The 18,820-nt window shown below is 44.4% G+C and overlaps 1 protein-coding gene and 1 pseudogene across 1 annotated transcript; both read right to left on the bottom strand.

The window, feature by feature from the left end:
• Positions 1 to 2,293: 2,293 nt before the first annotated feature.
• LOC145489446 (uncharacterized) lies at positions 2,294 to 3,535 on the bottom strand. The gene has a single exon (XM_081468420.1). It carries the CDS (start codon positions 3,533 to 3,535, stop codon positions 2,294 to 2,296), a length of 1,242 nt encoding a protein of 413 aa, XP_081324546.1.
• Positions 3,536 to 11,314: 7,779 nt separating this feature from the next.
• LOC145490249 (beta-1 adrenergic receptor-like) lies at positions 11,315 to 14,210 on the bottom strand (annotated as a pseudogene).
• Positions 14,211 to 18,820: the final 4,610 nt, after the last annotated feature.

Here is an 18,820-nt window from a genome sequence, read left to right on the forward strand (position 1 = left end):
GCCGGTCTACACAGGGATGACGATCCTTGACAACAGCAAGATCCTGATGTACGACTTCTTTTACAACGAGCTTAAAAAGAAGTACGGCTCGAAGTGCGAGCTCTTGTACACGGAGACCGACAGCTTTCTGATTCTGATCGAAACAGAAGACGTCTACGAAGACATGAAAAACAACATGGACCGACCTTTACGACACGAGCGACTACCCGAAGGAGCATCCACTCCACTCGAACACAAACAAAAAGGTCTTGGGCAAAATGAAAGACGAATGTGCAGGAACCCCCATCGCAGAGTATGTTGGTCTGAGACCGAAAATCTTGAAGGCGGACGAAAAAAATATCAAAAAAGCGAAGAGCGTGAAAAAGAGCGTTGTCAAGAAACAAATAACGCATGAACAGTACAAGGAAACGCTTTTCGGTGCGAAGCAGCAATGGCATGGAATGAACATTCTTCGAAGCGAGGGACACGAGATCTATGGCATGCATCTTAACAAAATTTCGCTTTCGCCATTTGATTCAAAGCGATGGATAGGTGATGATGGTATCCATACAGAAGCTTACGGGTACACCAACATGGATATCTTGTCAACATTAACAGATGACGAACTAATAGGGTTGGAAGCCGAAGTTTCAAAGTTGCTCTGGTGGTAACTGTGTGTTCGGAGGGACAACCAGCAGCTCTTCACGAACAAAGCCGCGCTTGGGACCGTCGCGCAGATGGTAGAGAACGGGTTGATCCGGTTTGGAAAAAGATCTTTCAATGCCGAAAACTTTCAAAGACCAGATTGGATCCGTGGCCCTTTTCACGCCCCCTTCAAGCTCGCCGGGCTGGTAGAGATAACGAACTTGGACAAGAGAGGGGAGTATTTTTTCGTTTTTTTCAACAGGCCTCGAGTAAGGTGTCGACGGCCTTGCATAAACAGATTTCTCTTTGATGGCGACGGCGGGTTTCTTGCCGATAAGGCTTGTGACCTCGTTGTTCAAAGCCGAAACAACTTCTGGAAGTCTTTTCATCCAGGCAGTGGACCGCTGGCCCTCAGGGAGTCGCATTTCCACGGCGTACTGGTGCCCGAACAAGCGCTCAGCCAGGGTGCGGTTGAAACGTTCAACAATGGCCTGGTCGCGGTGAATGTCAACGCGCCCGCGCCGGATAAAGGTTTTGTGCTTGTCCATCTCTTTTGTGACAGCGCCCATGAATTCGCGCTCGGGGTCAACCTGCAGCATTTCAGGCCATTTCAGAGGCTCGCGCTTGTAAATCTTCTGAAAGGACTGGGCGACCTCATCAGAATTCTTCGAAGTCAGGGGTTCGGCCTCTTTGTAGCGGCTGGCCACGTCGACAACGGTGAGAGCATATTTGAAAACTTTTCGGCCACGAGGGAGCTTGTCGTGCGGCAGGAAAAGAAGGTCCGCCTGATGGACCTTGTTGGGCGTGGGAACGTCGAATTTCGGCCGAGGAATTCGCTTCGGCGCGGGGAGGAATATCTGCCAGAGCGCTTGCCTGATCAGCCACTTTTTTGCGGTTTCTTCAGGTACCTTGGCGGCCTCGGCTAATTTTTTGATCGCGGCGATTCCTTTCCAATAGCCCCCGGGGCCGTAGTATATCTTTGTGAGTTTGGCGTCCATATAAGTAAGGAGTAAAAAAGTTTAAAGGAACCGGAAGGCCGCGTAGCCCAGAGCGAGAGCGCCTGCGCCCACGAACGCGAGTTCACCCTTTTTCTGCTGCTCGCTTGGCTGATAGAAATCTGAGAACTTGGGCTCCTTGGGGGGTATCATTCGTTCGTCAGGATGCGCCTGGTTGTAGAGTTTGAAGGCATAGTCGGTGTTGGTGAAGTTCTGCTTGGCCTGCTCCTTTGTTCCGATCGCCGCCACGTTCTCCCGGAAGGAAGCTGTTATGCCGGTCATCTTCTGGGTCAGCGCCCAAACGCTGATGCCCATATGTCGGGCAGAAAAGGCGAGATTCACCAGCTCGCCAGTGCGCCCTTTCACATCTTTGGAGGCCGCGCAGTCGTCGAGGATTATGAGCGTGTTGGTGCCCTCGGAAAGCCATCTCACGAGCTTCAACCATATTTCCACGTCGTGCTGGTCGCAGACGATCACATCCATTCTTGGATCGTTTTCGCCAAGCCGGTGGTAGGTCTTGTTGTGCGTGAACGTCGGGCAGATGAGCACGATGTAGTCGAACCTGAAGCGGAAAGGGCCGTAGAGCTGGTCCACCACGAACCTCGATTTGCCTGAATTCGTCGGCCCCACGATGAGAGCGTTGAAGGGTATCTTGCTCGGGTCCATGTTCATATTCAATTCTGTACAGATTCCAGCTGTCTGTCCATAATGTTGAACTGGTAGTCGGCGATGACGAATACGTGGCAGTTCAAGTTGCCTGAGCCTTCGGCTTTCCTCTCGATTTCCAGCTGGATGCCGTCTGTACTGTTCACAAGGCGCTTGCCACTTCCATGCATTTCTTGGTCCGCCATGGAGCGCATATCAATCAGAAGCCCGAAATTATCTCCGGTGTAAAACTTTGTCGCATCCATGTGCTCGGTTTTATTTTTTTCCTTCACGAAGAAGCGTTGGGCCTCTTCCCACATGTCCTTGCCTTCGACGCCGTTGTTGTAAATCATGTTGGGCGAGCCGTTGATCGTGACGCTGACTTTCGTCAGATCCGGGAAGACGTATTTTTCTGAATCTCTGGCGCCATCAGCATAAGGCTCTATGAAAAGTAGCAGGATGGCTTTTAGCGACCTGTTTTGGGCGTCGACTTTGATGTTCTTCCTCGTGTCGGTGTCTTTTTTGAAGGTCACCACTTTGGAACGCATCACGTGGTCATAGGCGAACTCTTTTCCGCTGGAGTAAACGCTGTGCGCCTCGTCTGCCAGAGTCTTGCTGCGGATCATTTCGTACTCGAGCTGGAGGTTGGTCAGCTTGTATTTCAGCTGGGAGCCCTTGACCACATGTTCAGCTTTAGCAAGGGTTACTTCGAATACGAGGTCGTTGTAAAGGGCCTGGGGGTAGAAAACGCCGTGATCGGTTAGGATCTGATGGTCCAGCCTGATCCGGTACTTGCTCCCGTACACATCATTCAGCTTTTTTTCAACGTCGACGCCCGAGTCTTTCTTGTCTCCCGCGTCTGAGCGGATCTTGCATAGATCCTCGCTCTGAATCCCTTCGAGAATCCTGTTGTCTCGTTCTTCCTGCGAAAGGAAAAGGTCATCAAAGATTTTGTAGATGCCGTAACCAACCGTGTCTTGCAGGGTAGCGCCTCCGAACCTCACGTGCAGTCTGTCAACGAGCGCCCGCGTGACGTTCTGGACAAGGAAGTCGTTGGCGTGCCCTCCAGAAAGGTCGATGTTAAAGACAAGCGCTAGCGAGCCCGGCACCAGAACCTCGTTCACGTTTAGCTTGGGCACTGAAACATACAGCGTGTCGCCGGGTTCGGCTTCAGTGCGGGAAAAGGTGATCCGCTTGACCACGCGCTCGGCCTGCATGGCGCGTAATGTTTTTTTGCTGTACGTTGCGCGAAGGTTCTCTGGAACTGACATTGTATAATACGCCGGCGATTATTTTCTAATTTAAAAAATAACAGGCTTGAAATATATTGCTATGGCGGAAGGCGGTGGCGAATTTGGTTACAAAGACCCGAACCTTGACAATCGGCTTGACCACGATGATTCTGATAACGGACAAGAGGTTAACAGAACCTAACCTTTTGACCCAGACGCGGCATCAACTCCCTACCACGGGGGTGAACAAACGGAAATGCGTACTATGCAGCACGAGCAGTCCGGCCTTCCTGACACTTCTTATGCCGAGACATCCTTCATGGTGGAAGATACCCCTTCGTTAGGCGCGCAAGGTGAACAGCAAAGATCATGGAATAATTTAACGAGGATTTTTCCTCAAGCAAGCGCAATAAATCTAGAAACTGAATACAACAAGAACTCCGGCCGACTGCAAGTCAAAATGAAGGGCTTTGGCAAAAAACTTTATGACCTCTTCACCAAAGAAAAGAGGACAGGCAAGCAACAGCTAAACCCAAAACTTACAAAAGAGATCAAAGACTCTCTTGGCCCGATGACACAAGAAGTTATTGATCAAGAAAATGAGGTCCTAAGAACCGTCCGACAAAATTTGAAAGACGCTGAAAAGCAATTAAAAGAGGCAGAAACGCTCGCCGTGGAAAGGGCAAAAGCCTCACAAGAGGTGCAGGAGCTTAGGCAACGAATAGAGAGAAACCAAACAAAGATTGATGCATTTCATGATGAGTATGGTTCCAATGTTGAAAGTGAAGCAGAACTGCGCAGGCTGAAGCAACTGCAAAAGAATTTACGAACAGATTTAGAAAACGCAAAAAAAAGAGGTGGCCGCGCTTGAAAAACAAGCAAAAAACAGAGAAGAAGAACAAGCAAAGGTCGACAGACTCAGAGCCAGCCTCGCGGCAAAAGAAAGCAAAAGAAACACCGTCGAAGAAAGGCTAAACCAAACAAAACCGCTGGACGAGCTGAAAGAGCAGGAAAGCGAGCTACAGCGCCAAAACGAGGAAGACCAGGCAATCATCCAAAATGAGAATGCCTCGCCCTCCGAAAAAGAAGCCGCAGAAGGCAGAGTGGCAGAAAGAAACGAGGAGCTCGCGCGTTTGCAAACTCAGATCGCGGAAAGGGAAAGGGGGCGGCCTCTCTTGGAAAGGGTCAAAGAGATCTTCAAAAAACATGGCGTGACATTGGCCACTATTCTTCTCGCCGCCGGGGTCACAATCGGAGCTGTCATAGGGGCCCTCACCAGAGGTTTGAAGGCCACCGGCAAAGCTTTGGGAAATGGCCTCAAAGATATTGCCGCGAAACTTGGTTCTCTGCTGCCAGGGCTGATTGGCTCGATTGTGAGCTTCCTTTTCAAAGCCGCCGGCCAAGTCGTCGGGTTTCTGGCCGAGCACACCTGGCTGCTCATTCTTGCCGCGGTGGCCTTTTTGTTCGAACAATATTTTAAGAAGCAGCGTTAACTTTACTGCCAAGCCATGAACAGCAACGCCGACAATCCGACTACACCGACAATTACCTCCGTTTTGTTAATTTCATGTTGCGATGTTTTATCTGGAGCCTCGGGCTCAATTTTTTGCGCCGTTGGCTGCGCTTGCTGAGTTTCGGACGAAGATGGTTTCCTTGATTCGGCTGTTGCGGCTTTGTGTATCGGGTTGGACGGATGGCTGTTGGGAGGGTTAATCTTTGACGAGCCGCCTGCCATTGGTTTGAGCCCAGCTTTTTTTGTCCCCGGTTTACCTCGTTGTTTACCCCAAGTTTTATCCCGGAGACCGCCTGTTTCAGCTTGTTGTTGTAACCGATCGTGCTTGCGGTGTTTATTATCATTTGCGCGGGCATGAGCCAGGCCATGGGGGCAACAGCGAGATTGAGCCTGACCTTCGCTTGATCCACCGCGAGCTGGTACCTTTGCACGCTCGCGGCCAAGTCGGGCTGTCTGATCGCGTCTTCCATCAGCACCAGGAACTCGCTTTGGGCTTCTTTCGCCCTGCCACCTGAGCCGAGAATACTGCTGCGGACGTTGACTTGCGCGCCTAGGACGCAGTAAACGAAAGCCTCGATTGACTGGTTGATTCTCGACAAGCCCGCCTGCGTCAAACCATTCGCGGTGTTGGGTGCAAACCAGTCGAACTGCCGATCTCCAAAAAGATCAGGCCGTATAAACTCAATAAGGTCCCCCTTAATCAGTTTTCCACCATCGTCGCTAAACTTGTTCCACCCAGGATACTTATAATCTGTTTTTGTTGGCGATTCCCCCCAAGGCTTAACATACAACACCCCCAAACCACTATTTCCACCCGAAGTAAACCTAAAGTCGCTTGAGGGGTCTATGCCGAACTCGCCGCATATCCTTTTGTATGAAGCGAGGTCATAATGATTATTCATCTGGTCGAACGTCGGGTCTCCAGGCAAAGCGCTTATGCTCTGAACACCTCCTAGCTGGAACAAAATTCGCCTGACCGTGAAATACACGTGGAAGATATAAAAAGCTCTTATCTGCGGGGGTAGATTCATCCCGCTGTCAAAGATTTCGCGAGAAACTCCGCACCCCTGTGTCGCACAGAAAACCGCGAAGTTGAGCTGCTGCGGCCAATATTTCATGTCAGACCCTCCTAACCAGTGTTTTGATTCGGTTCCAGACGTGTGTTTGAGTTTGGTGTCTTGAAATATTTCTCTGAATTTCGTTGTGAAATATTGGTCAGGCGTGACGTATATTTGGATTGCATCGTCGAATATTTTCTTCAAGCTTGGCGCTTTGCCGTCGAAAGGTACCGCAGGGATTGGCAGGGAAACTTTTGAACCAAGTGGCGACAGCTGGTAAGGAAAACCTCCGCTGTCTCCCAAACCAAGCGCTTCTTTCATTTCGGCGCTCCAATATTTTGGGGCGCCGCCGACTCCAGCGTTCTCTCGGCAGCGTTTTCCAGCGCAAGTTTTGGCTCCGCTCTGTCTGTGGTTGGCCTGCCTGCAGCCATTCCTCTTGGCGGCGCTGGTGGATGCTTCACTCTCGTTTCGTCGGGGCTGATAATCGCCAGCAAAAAGCTCGACTCGAAAATAAAGAAACATCAAGAGATTACCACGCTCGCCGTTGCCAAGCGGGATACCGTCAACAGACTGCTCTCCAACGCTTTGAACAACAACGAGGTGTCTTCGCATGAGTTCGACACCATCCTTTCCGAGTTTCAGCAGTATAACTTTCTGAAAGATCAGGTCCGTGCAAGGATGCTTCGCCAACCATCAAAGAGAGGGCTTACCGAGGTTGATGTCAAGAAAATGGAGAATGACATCCGGGGCAGAGTTGAAGAAGAAATGATAAAAAAAATCATGAACCCTCCCGCTTCGAACTGACTTTTAGAAACAGACGGTTTTGTTTGCATGTTATAAAAACATGATTGTCTTCTTCCACTTGGTCGCGCTTGTCGCCCACGAGTATTTCACACCTGAGTGGCAAAAAGAGGCTCGCGATATTACGCGCGAGGTAGTTGCTGCTATGCTTGAGGCAGATAATGCTATGTGAATTTCATGTTGAAGAGATGCGTATATTTGGTATTCTACGATGGATCGTGGACAAGCTTTCGATGTTGTTGACACACCTCCACCCGACAAGCGCGACTGGCCATCTCTCGAAGACTTTCAAGAGCCAGAAGAAACGCTCAGATGGCGTGATATTGAGGTGGGTGAGTACAGAGTCCTTGCATTGTGCAACCAAGGCCGGAACAAATACGGACCTTCGGTTGTGTTAAAACTCGAAAAAGAGAACGGTTCAACCTTTTTGGTGTGAGCGCCGGCTTCGTTGTTTTATGCAATGGAGAAAAGGGGAAAAACAAACTTCATCTTGAATCTTGGCGCTAAATTGGCAGTGGAAACAGGGAATGTCTTCTACGATTTCAAACTTTGTTGAAGACACCATCTGAAAACAGAGACCGCCGACATTTTGTTTTGTTATAGTTGCCTTGACTGGCTAAAAAAGGTTTTCCACCTCCCCCTTTTTTGTGACACTGGTCGCCTCTCAGTAAAATTTCTTAAAGATTTCGGCGTATTCGTTCTCGTCATACACGGTGTAGCCGAGATAGTGTTTTTCTCCATTTTTATAACACTCGTAACAGAGGTCTTTTAGGCCACAGGAGTCGCATTTACTGCAAAACATGACCTTCACAATTCTTGATCGTTTTTCGCAGATGGGTGCCTCTTCAATCTCGTCATGTACCTCGTCCCAGCCCATTTCCTTTTTTTCTCTCATTTTTGTGGCGAGATACTTCTTTAAAATTATCTCACGAAGCTCTGGAGGGAGGTTTTGAATGGCCTCACAAAGTTGACAGTTGCTTGTTTGCAGAACATCAGACAAATATCTTGCGGCAGCCATGTCGACGTATACACTGTGCATGCACTTCTCCAATATGGAAAAAACTCTGGCACATTTTTGTATATACTAGTGAAGGGCACATCCGCGCATATTGATTACAGACGTTGCAGCTTCGCTGGACCCGTTATTTCGCCAAATTTTACTGCTGTGCTGTTGCGTTACACACACACATGTATAATGAAGGTTCTGGACACAAGCGAACGCAACACAGTGCAAGCGTAACGCTACTCCGAATCTTCAGATGAGGAGTAGCGTTACGCTTGCACTGTGTTGCGTGAGTGCTGTGCCAGAACCCTCATTATACATGTGTGTGATATTCAGGCCAAAAATTAAAGGGACGTTGGATACTCAAACGACCCCACCCCAACCCCTTTATATATAATGGAGCCTCAATAAAGAGAAAGGCTGATTTAACTCCCTCAAATTAAAACACTCACATGCTTTTGGAATATTTCGATGCCTAAATGCATATTATGATAAACGGTTGAATGCAGCCCAACTCCTCTCCCTCCGACCCCCAACCCCCCTCCCCCCCCCCACACACAAATTCTCAAAACAAAATTAAATAAAAAAGACTCAGAGAGCTCCCTGTAGGTAACACAGGCACACCAACTCGTCACTATTAGTTAGACTGTGAACGTGCGCCTTGTTCCTAGGTCTCGATATTTCGCCACGGTCAATCGTTCTGGGGTCACGTGTTCTCTAGGATACGTCAACCAAAATCGATTGATGGTGAATGTCTGGGAGAAGGCCAAACTTGGCAATGTGAGCCCTAGGTTTCTTGTGGGCTTAATCATCGGAGTACAAATGATAAGCTTTGTACCTTCTTTCTGTTTGAACATTGTGCAGGCGTTGTCACTCATCTCTATGAATCTTCTAATCCATGGCATATTTCCTTTCGCTGAGGCAGCTGCCTTCATGAACGCTGTTCTGGATCCTGTGATTTACGTTTGGCGAAACAGAGAAGCGGGAAGGAGTTTGAAGGAACTAAGACCTCGTTTGCAGGCGAAGAATACTTCCGTCTTACACCTCACTTCATTTGGTGAATCTGTTCCTGGCCACTGATGCATAATTTGGACTACTATCCTCCAGGACGAATGCTTGAAATCACTCTTGGGATCCCAGCCCTCATAATAATTTTGACAAAGTGACAACTTCAGTTATCTCAAGTTTTCCAACAAACAGAGGAAAGCCCTTATTTTGTTAAGGATTCTTTGATATAAAAAATACGAAGATGACCTGAGCCTTGAGGCTCACTCATTGTGTTGTTGTGCCTCTCCACTGAAGGAGAAGTCGAATATCCGTCAACAGAATTCGATCATTACAGCAAGATAATACCGTTGTTGCCTCTGATGTCTGACGGTAAAATAGTAGATTCATCTTCAGTATTCGGCTGTCGGTTCCCACAAGGGCCTGTTATAACTTTGGTCTTGTTCTCGCCTGAAATTGCCCAAGAGATAACACAGCGTCACACTCTTAAGAGCTATGCGCACACAAAAAATTGCGACCGCGTGGTGCGTTTGTACATACTAGTTACAGCCCGCCCAAGGGGCTAGCTGAAACATAGATTTTCTTTGCACCCTAGAGGGGTGGACCCATTTTTAGCTGTTATTTTTAAATGGAAATGACACGATCACAAGGAAACGAGATGTCGCCTAACAACATCTGCGTCAAATAGTGAACCACGCACATGAACGAGCACATCCTGAGCATGTACTCCTGGTGTAACACTGAAAAGGCTTCGCGCAAGTTTGCACAATAAAAGTCTTTTGGATGTTTGATGGAAGTTGCAGAAAAAAAAAAAGAACCATTATATTGCATTACAGGAATGTAAACCGTGTAAAGAGCTGTGTATCTGTTATTAACATTATTACTATCATCATCATCATCATCATCATCATCATCATCATCATCATCTCTACCATCTGCACGCATTACGTGCCTATGATGCAGCTGATTATTGCGCGGTATCGTAGGCCTGATATATCTTCAGTGCTCTTTATGGCTCAGGCCTCGCACGCGGCATCACACTCCTATGACATGCATATCTTAGACCTCTAATGTATGCGAAGTGCTACATATTTAGCCCTCCTCTCTGCACGCATTACGTGCCTACTGTGCTAGCTGGTTATTTATGGAGTGTCATAGGCATGAAATGCGTGCAAAGTATTATTTTATAGCTCAGGGCCTCTCAAGCATTACATACCTAGCTATGACGCTAGCTGATTTATCACGGGCATAAAAATGCGTGTTTACTGCTCTGTATGCTTCTAACCTCTTACGCTTTTCATGCCTACAATGCTAGCCATCATAGGCTTGTAATGGTTGCAATACGTAGATAGCACTAACGCATTCCGGTCTGTACGTATTACGAGCCCACAAAACTAGCTACTATGGTAAGACTTGCGGCCATTTTCGTATTCTCGGTATGGGTCTGGAACTACACGTTGTTCGCAATGGAAGTTCATGCGGGAGAATATCATTAAATAATAATTAATCTTTATTTGTACTCACTCTTGCTAAAGAAAAAATTACAATTTCAATGAAAATATTAAAAGTAAAAATTTGAGTACTAGCTGCCTGGAATAACCATAGGGGCTAGCGGAGCCAGGCAGCCAGTTAACATCAGCATTAAATAGAAATAAAATACAGGTCAGCAAGAAAACTTGAGCACAAATGCACACACAAGAAGAAGAAAAAGAAGAGGGAAAACGCTATTTCTATGCTATGAAGGAAGTCTAAAATAATTTAAGTTATATATGAATACAAAACATTAATATAAGAAGAGCACACAATACCTATGGCAACTGAAAAGAGATTAATGTGAAGTACATCTGAAAAGACTTCCCACAGTTGGCTTCAGTTGCCGCCTAGTCCCAGTCCATTACGGAGAATACGAAAATGGTCTATTTTAGCTACCTGAGAAGGTATAAAAGTCACAATGTCTCTCGCACCACAAAAACTCTTTCAAAAACAACAAAAGGCTGTTAAAACTTTGAATGATTTATTGACATGTATGGACTTAACTTAGTAAATTTCCAGTCTCTCGACACCGACAAAAGATCACGGTAATGCCCCAACAAATTTCACATTAAGCAATCGTTCTATCTTGTGAATGTTAGTAAAATTTCGCATAAAGATAATAAATAGGGCGACTAGACCTTATCCTCAAATTTTCACCACACTTGAGTGACATGAAGAATCCCTCAAATTAACGTGTTTTAAAACGTAACGAAAGCAACTATCTTTGCAATCTGCATGAAACAGAGGAAAAACGCTCCACTGATTACTAATATTGTTTGGGTCGCATTTTTTTTCAAGAATTCCAAATATTCCAAATAATGTAGTTAATTGTACTGTAATAATTTGTAGGATTCATTTTTAAAATATTTGTACATTTTCTACATATGTACTTATTTCTTTCCACGTTTATACTTCCTTTCTGTTGTAAATAGTGTTTCCAATTAGTTTTTTTTTAAAGCTAAATACCATTGAAATTCAAATGAAGTCTTTCATTTATTCATTCCCCAATTAGCAGTAATGCTAAATACCCCAAGACACTTTAATAAAGGTTTTGTGGTCGTTATTGTTGTTATCTCCCTAGACTAGTTGCTGGTGAACTTTGTAAATTCTTTTAAACTGCTTCGGACGGAAGCATTTCTCCATACATAAATGGCGCGGTTTACAAGAGCTGTTAGAAACAGTGCACACTTAGCCACAGGATAGATCACGTGTAACATGATTTCATCCCTTACCGCGGCGGCCTGGTGCACGATCGATGCGCATAGAGTCGGCATGAAACAGAGGAAGAACGCTCCAGTGATTATTAATATTGTTTTGGTCGCTTTCTTTTCAAGATCGTCGATAGCTCTGTTCTGGTCTTGATCTGAAGTGTTGCTTGCGTGACTGACGGAACTGCCTTTGATTCTGGTGACTTTGTACAGTTTAATGTAGACAAAGATGGTTTCGAGTAGAGTAAACGTAATTAAGATGGAAGATAGAATTGAATAAGCTTTGAGTTTCATTCCAAGCGAGGAAAATCGAAGACTGAAGCTGAACAAGCTCCATATCAGCCACCCACTGATTATGACTAACATTACCCGTACCCGTGTAACAGAGGCTCGATACAGAAACGGCTTGAACACGGCAACATATCTCTCCAGTGTGATGAGCGCTAGGGTCACAAACGACAAACCCACACACCAAAACTCAAACACAGTCTTTATAAAGTACGGAACGCACGCGTATGCGCCGCTTATTTACTTCTCGGTCTGATAAGCGATGAATGCGGGCTGAATAAACATTGCAATTAGAAGATCTGTAAATGTTAGACAAAGCACAGAGGTGTTGAAGACCGTCCGTAAATTTCGCTTCCTTAAAACTACCATGAACACCAATAGATTCTCCATTATCGCCACCGGACAGGAAATTCCGTTTATAATACATGCTAGAAGAGTGACGATCTGTGTCGTGGGAGTGGATCTGTGAGGCAGACTTGTAATCTCGATCGGTAAACTTGGGCATAGAAGGCTGTTCGTCTCGTTACGGGTTGCGTTGCTCATTCCAGCCGAAAAAAGAAATCAATCCATACACAAAAGGCGCACAACTTTTATCTTCCGGAGACCAGTGAATCTGGCAGTCTTGCGTCGAATGACACTTGAAGGTCAGCTCTAATATTGAAAGGTTCTTCAGTAGAAAACGGAATTATAAACCGCAACTGAATACCAAAATGTTTTTTACCTTTAGCTTAGTGGTTCTTCCTTCTTTTGAAAAGCTGAAACCGAGGTCGGACATATAAGGCTAGTCACGTATTATGACTAATTTGATTGATGGAGTTTAAGCTAGTTTCAGCTACCCTGCCCACTTCAGTTGCCCACCAAGAGCTGAACCAAAGCATAAAACTGTACCACCTGCCAGCTCATCACGGTTATCTAAGTAACTCCATTAATTCTATCTCATTACGTTTGTGTACATAAGGTAAAAGCTTCAATACTGTTTTTAAGACAAAGATGTACGTATGCACTTTCAAATTGAACGTGAAGAAGGTAAGAGAGGACGTTTTGCGACAGTTTCAATGACGCACTGTTACGTTTCGCATTTGTAATATTTGCGAAGAACTATTCGCGCTTCGAATATAAAATATCACGGTAAGTCACAATTTCAAATTACTATAAAACAAAATTGAAGTAAAATGGGCTAAACAGGTTGTAAATACTAACAAAATACATATTTCCGAAGTGAACATTTTGGCTCAAATCGTCAACTCTTTACGGTATGCTAAGCAGTTGATTTGAAACATAACTACTAATGCCATGCATGTAAAGGAACTTGATTCATTATCATGTGCTATCATTGCATTTCTGACAAATGTTATTGTGGTATTGTTAATCAATTATGATTCTAACTATGTTTTCTCGGTCGGAAATTGCCTCCTGTCAGTGTTAAAAGCTCAATGCAATTACGGAGTTTGCCAAGAAATTCAAATGAAAAACTGACGAAAGCAATTGTCACTGTATTGTACACGTGTGAGTGGTTGTGAACTGATGGTATCTGACAGGCATGAAATTATCTTCAAGTGAGAAGAATCCTCAAAAACAGCATATTGAGATAGCAAAAAAGGAGGTAATATGAGCCGATAAAGGAACAAGGGTGCATGGCTAATACAAGAGTGAGAAAGATTAAGACGGATTAAGAACCATCTTCCTGACGAATTTCGAATTATTTACTTTACATTTTCACGTATCAATTGACGTGTACGGAGGGCATTTTAATTTAAATTGGTAGCGGATCACGTCTAGAGTTAATCTTTGCCAGAATAAAAAAAAAAAAAAAACAAGAAAACGAACAAAAATGTTATAGGTTGTGTAGGTGGTGTTAGTGGGGGCTAGATGAACATTAGACTTTCAGAGAAGTTCTTCGTCTTTTTGCTCGTTTGGAAAACATACAAGCAATAAATTATAAATCACAAAATAGAAAGAAGAAAAGTAGCGAGGAAGGACTAGAAAGCAACATTGGAACTATACGTGCTAGTCCAAGCAAAATATATAACAACAAATTAAAACAACGAAAAACGCTGTTTAAATACAGTGTTAATTTAACATCAAAGGGCTACTATTACGTTCAAGTAACATTTGGGCAGTCAGGATCAAAGTTCTGGCATTTATGAAAGTCTCTGCATCGTCTCTACCCTTCAAGCATGACAGGCTAAGATTATCAGTCCTAAACCCTTCGGGAAAGTTATTCCATAGATAAGGAATTCTATTTTAAAAAATGTCCTTAAAAAGCTTAGTTCTTACTGGGTTTAATTTCAGTTTATTACTCGAATAGGACCTTAGTCCTTTATCCAAGCAAAATTCATAATATGAGTCAAATGTGCAATTGTAGCATCCACATTTGAATTTGTAGAATATTGTGAGGTCTTTAACCTCTCTTCGGTACGCCAGTGTAAGAAGATCTAATCGTTCAAAGGCGTTGCTCGTTGTAGCTTAGCTCTGGAAGGAGAATCCGCGTCGCTCCTCGTTGGACTCCCTCTGTTAGTTTCATCAGGGTGACGGACTTCGGGCTCCAGATTTCGAAGGCATAATCAAGGTGAGAACGCAGGAGCGTTACGTAAAGAGATCTCAAAGTTGGTCGCTTCGGCTAATGGTTCGTCGAATGAATCGTAGCACCTGTGTAAATACGTGCTCACTATAAATCGAGCATCGCAAGTGATAATTAAGAACTCCAAGGTTACGCTGATTGTCCACTCTCGTCAGAGTTTTCACTCTCATGTAGTCATCGAGCATTTATCTGCATTGAAGGTCAGCTTCCAGGTATTACTCCATTCAGCCAGGTTATTAATATCCCTTTTTATTATATGACTGCGTCTCACAAGGACTGGGAACTACCGAATTCACGAATTTGATTGGCTGAAATCGATATTGACCGCGGTCTAGATTTTCCCATCTAGACCGGCAGCTAGAGCGGTCTCATTTTGCGTTGAAAAAGTAGCAAACTAAAATACAAAAATGTTCATCATTTTCTTTTATTTTCTTCTCAATCATTTATGGAAGTGCCAAAAAGCCTGATGACAAAAAAAAAAGTAAAGAGAACGAGCAAATTTCGGCAGGTTTAAGTTAAGTTCATCGCCGTTCGCGAGCAAAATGTCAGCCCACCAGGTACATTAAACGAATTAAAGTTTTTTTCTTTGCCATATAATAAACATTTTATTAACCGAGCTAAGTCGGTCTGTATGGGAGAATCTTGACCTCGGTCTTGTGTACAGACCTCACTACGTTCGGTCTGTACTCACGACCTCGGTCAAGATTCTCCCATACAGACCTCCAGCTCGGTTAATAAGAGCTAATTACTATATGGCTGTGTCTCACAAGAACTGGGAACTACCAAATTCACGAATTTGATTGGCTGAAATCGATATTGACCGCGGTCTAGATTTTCCCATCTAGACCAGCATCTAGACCGGTTTCATTTTGCGTTGAAAAAGTAGCAAACTAAAATACAAAAAATGTTCATCATTTTCTTTTATTTTCATCTCAATCATTTATGGAAGTGCCAAAAAGCCTGATGACAAAGAAAAAGTAAAGAGAACGAGCAAATTTCGGCAGGTTTAAGTTAAGCTCATCGCCGTTCGCAAGCAAAATGTCAGCAAACCAGTTACATTACACGAATTAAAGTTTTCTTCTTTGCCATATAATAAACATCTTATTAACCGAGCTAAGTCGGTCTGTATAGGAGAATCTTGACCTCGGCCGTGTGTACAGACATCACTGGGTTCGGTCTGCACTTACGACCTCGGTCAAGATTCTCCCATACAGACCTCCAGCTCGGTTAATAAGAGCTAATAATAATGCGCAGTCACTAGCGGAGCTTATAGTGCGGAGGCACGTGGCCTTGGGGGGGGGGGGGGGGGGTGAATCCCATATTTAAAGGACGGGGCTGCTCGTCGTATTTTTTAGGGGTTAAAAAAGCAGTTTTGGTACCTGTTAGGATGTTCAGCCTCAAAGGGTCCACAGCGGGAACTTTTGTGGTACCTTTCAGGGTGACTATAAAATGTTTAAGCAAGCAACCGGAACGATGCAATTAATCCCCATCGAAAAAGTCGTTTCTAACCGAGACTCTATCCGTAAGGCCAGGGAAGCTTTTTTAATTCAAAAAGGCAGAACAATTGATCCTAATGGTCTGAACATCCGCGAAGAAACATATTAATTGTTTCCATTTGTTTTCTTTTATTATGTTCTTTTATCATGTTATTTTATTTTACCGTATGCTTATCTTCAATTTACACTATCAATTACTTTTGCGTATTTCCGGTATTACGTAAATATCGGCTACATAAAAACACGCACCAATGTAAAATCTTCCATTGTACCTGAAGAAGGCTGGTTTGGCCAGCCGAAATATAGTACACCTTCAAAAAATCATTCTACGTTGTGTCGGGTTTTGCTTTTGTAGCATTCCTTTTAGGGTATTGAGCCAAGAAAATATGACAGGAGATTATGTGTTGTTTTAGAATTGGTATCTCTTAGGGATGAAAAAAAAAAATAAAGCCACGCCCACAAAACAGGATCTTGGTTCCTCTTTGGGTTTTTTTTTTTTTTTAAATGTCCGACGAGCAGCCCCGTTCTTTTTATATGACCCCTTCCCCAGGGGCAGTCGGCATCGTCAGCAAGTAATACCAAAACGCTTCACTGAGACAAAGCATATAAAACAAACAAAGGAGCACCAAGGAGGAGAACCCTGTGGGACTCCTGAGCCGAATTGGAAACCACCTTGAGCTTTTTCCATCTATTACCACACCCTGCATCCTTTCCATAGATAGCTGGTGGACCACTTCAGTAGAGGACCTTTTATTCCAGATTGGTCAATTTGCTAATCAGATAGGCATACAATACCGAATCAAACGCCTTTGAATTAAAGTCTAAAAAAGCTATGTCAGTCTGAAATCCTCGGTCAATTGCTCTAGTTATACGGTGGACAGTGCCTAAGACATGTAAGAGCTGTGCGATGGTTGATTGCCCTTTAATAAAGCCATGATGCACTTTGGAAAGCGTTTACGAAACTGATATTCGCCTCCGCGTATACGTTTAGCTCGTTGGCGCATGGACGAAAGGCCTAAGCGCACCATAAAAAGAACTCCGTTTACAGAGGTAAATTTGCACCTGTATAGGGGGCCTAAGGCAACTGAATGAACCTGAACAAGACTTTTTTTGTTGGACATGAAAAAAATAGACCTGTTTGGACCCTTTTCATAAACTTCAGGGCTGCCATAAAAAAATTCTTTAGTAAGTGTTAAATTTATGAGCCTAATTTAAATGCATACAAAGTCTACAAAAGGATTTTAAATGGACAGCCATTTATGAAAAGGGTCTATTGAGCGATAAATTGCCACATATCGTGACTCTAAGAGCCTGATTACATGGCGAATTTCAGCCCGGCTAGGGGGCCTGAAATTTTGTTGCGATTACATAACGAATTTCAGCCTGGGCTGAAATATTGGCCTCGGCGCCAAATATGAAATTGTGAGCGAAAAGTCTCCAGAGAATCAAAATGGCGCCGAGAACACGAAACGTGAAAACAGGCGCATTGCTTCTTTTGTAGTTTGACCTTTTATTGGCGCTCAGTTTTTAACTTTTTGGGATAGTAACACCCTACAATGATGATGGAACTGAAACGAAACCTGTCTCTCAGCCAGAAAGACGTACTTTTATAGAAAGAAAATGTCCTCAAGCTTGCCGAGTTCATGGCTTCCCTGGCAGCCTCGTGCTGTTTAACCTTGTCTCGATGTTCTTATATTCCATCTAAGCTTTGAAATTAGAGAGATTCTCCATTTTATCGCCTTTATTCCACTGAGATCGCTTCTACGTCGTAACGGCAGCCATCTTATTTCCTGCATTTCAGCCCGGGCTGAAATTCCGTTTCGATTACATGGGCCTTTTTTCCTCAGACTTTTCAGTCCGTTTGCCCGGGCTGAAAATCCTAGCCCGTGAAAAACCGGGCTAGGATTTTCAGCCCGGGCTGAATTGCGGCCCGGGTTGAATCCTTCTTCATGTAATCACCAATTTGATTTCATGAGAATTTGTTTCAGAAGCCGGGCTGAAATTTCAGCCCGGCTAAGGGCCTGATTACATGGCGAATTTCAGCCCGGGCTGAAATTTCAGCTCGGCTAGGGGGGCTGAAATTTTGTTGCGATTACATAACGAATTTCAGCCCAGGCTGAAATATTAGCCTCGGCGCCAAATATGAAATTGTGTGCGAAAAGTCTCCAGAGAATCAAAATGGCGCCGAGAACACGAATCGTGAAAATAGGCGCATTGCTTCTCTCGTAGTTTGACCTTTTGTTGGCGCTCAATTTTTAACTTTTTAGGATAGTAACACCCTACAATGATGATGGAACTGAAACGAAACCTGTCTCTCAGCCAGAAAGACGTACTTGCATAGAAAGAAAATATGTCCTCAAGCTTGCCGAGTTCATGGCTTCCCTGACAGCCTCGTTCTGTTTAACCTTGTCTCGATGTTCTTATATTCCATCTAAGCTTTGAAATTGGAGAGATTCTCTATTTTATCGCCTTTATTCCACTGAGATCGCTTCTACTTGGTAGCGGCAGCCATCTTATTTCCTGCTTTTCAGCCCGGGCTGAAATTCCGTTTCGATTACATGGGATTTTTTCAGACTTTTCAGCCCGGGCTGAATCCTCCTTCATGTAATCGCCAATTTGATTTCATGAGAATTCGTTTCAGAAACCGGGCTGAAATTTCAGCCCGGCTAACCAGGCTGAAATTCGCCATGTAATCAGGCCCTAAGTTCTTCTTTAAATTCCTTGTGCGAGAGACATTTTTCGTCATTTGAGAATATATTGACGAACCGCACTGATATAGGTGTGCGCGGCGCCGACGGCTTAATAGGATGAGAGGTTATTAGAGAGTCTTTACATTTT

Source organism: Orbicella franksi, chromosome 6, assembly GCF_964199315.1.
Source record: "Orbicella franksi chromosome 6, jaOrbFran1.1, whole genome shotgun sequence".
Taxonomy (NCBI): Eukaryota; Metazoa; Cnidaria; class Anthozoa; order Scleractinia; family Merulinidae; genus Orbicella; species Orbicella franksi.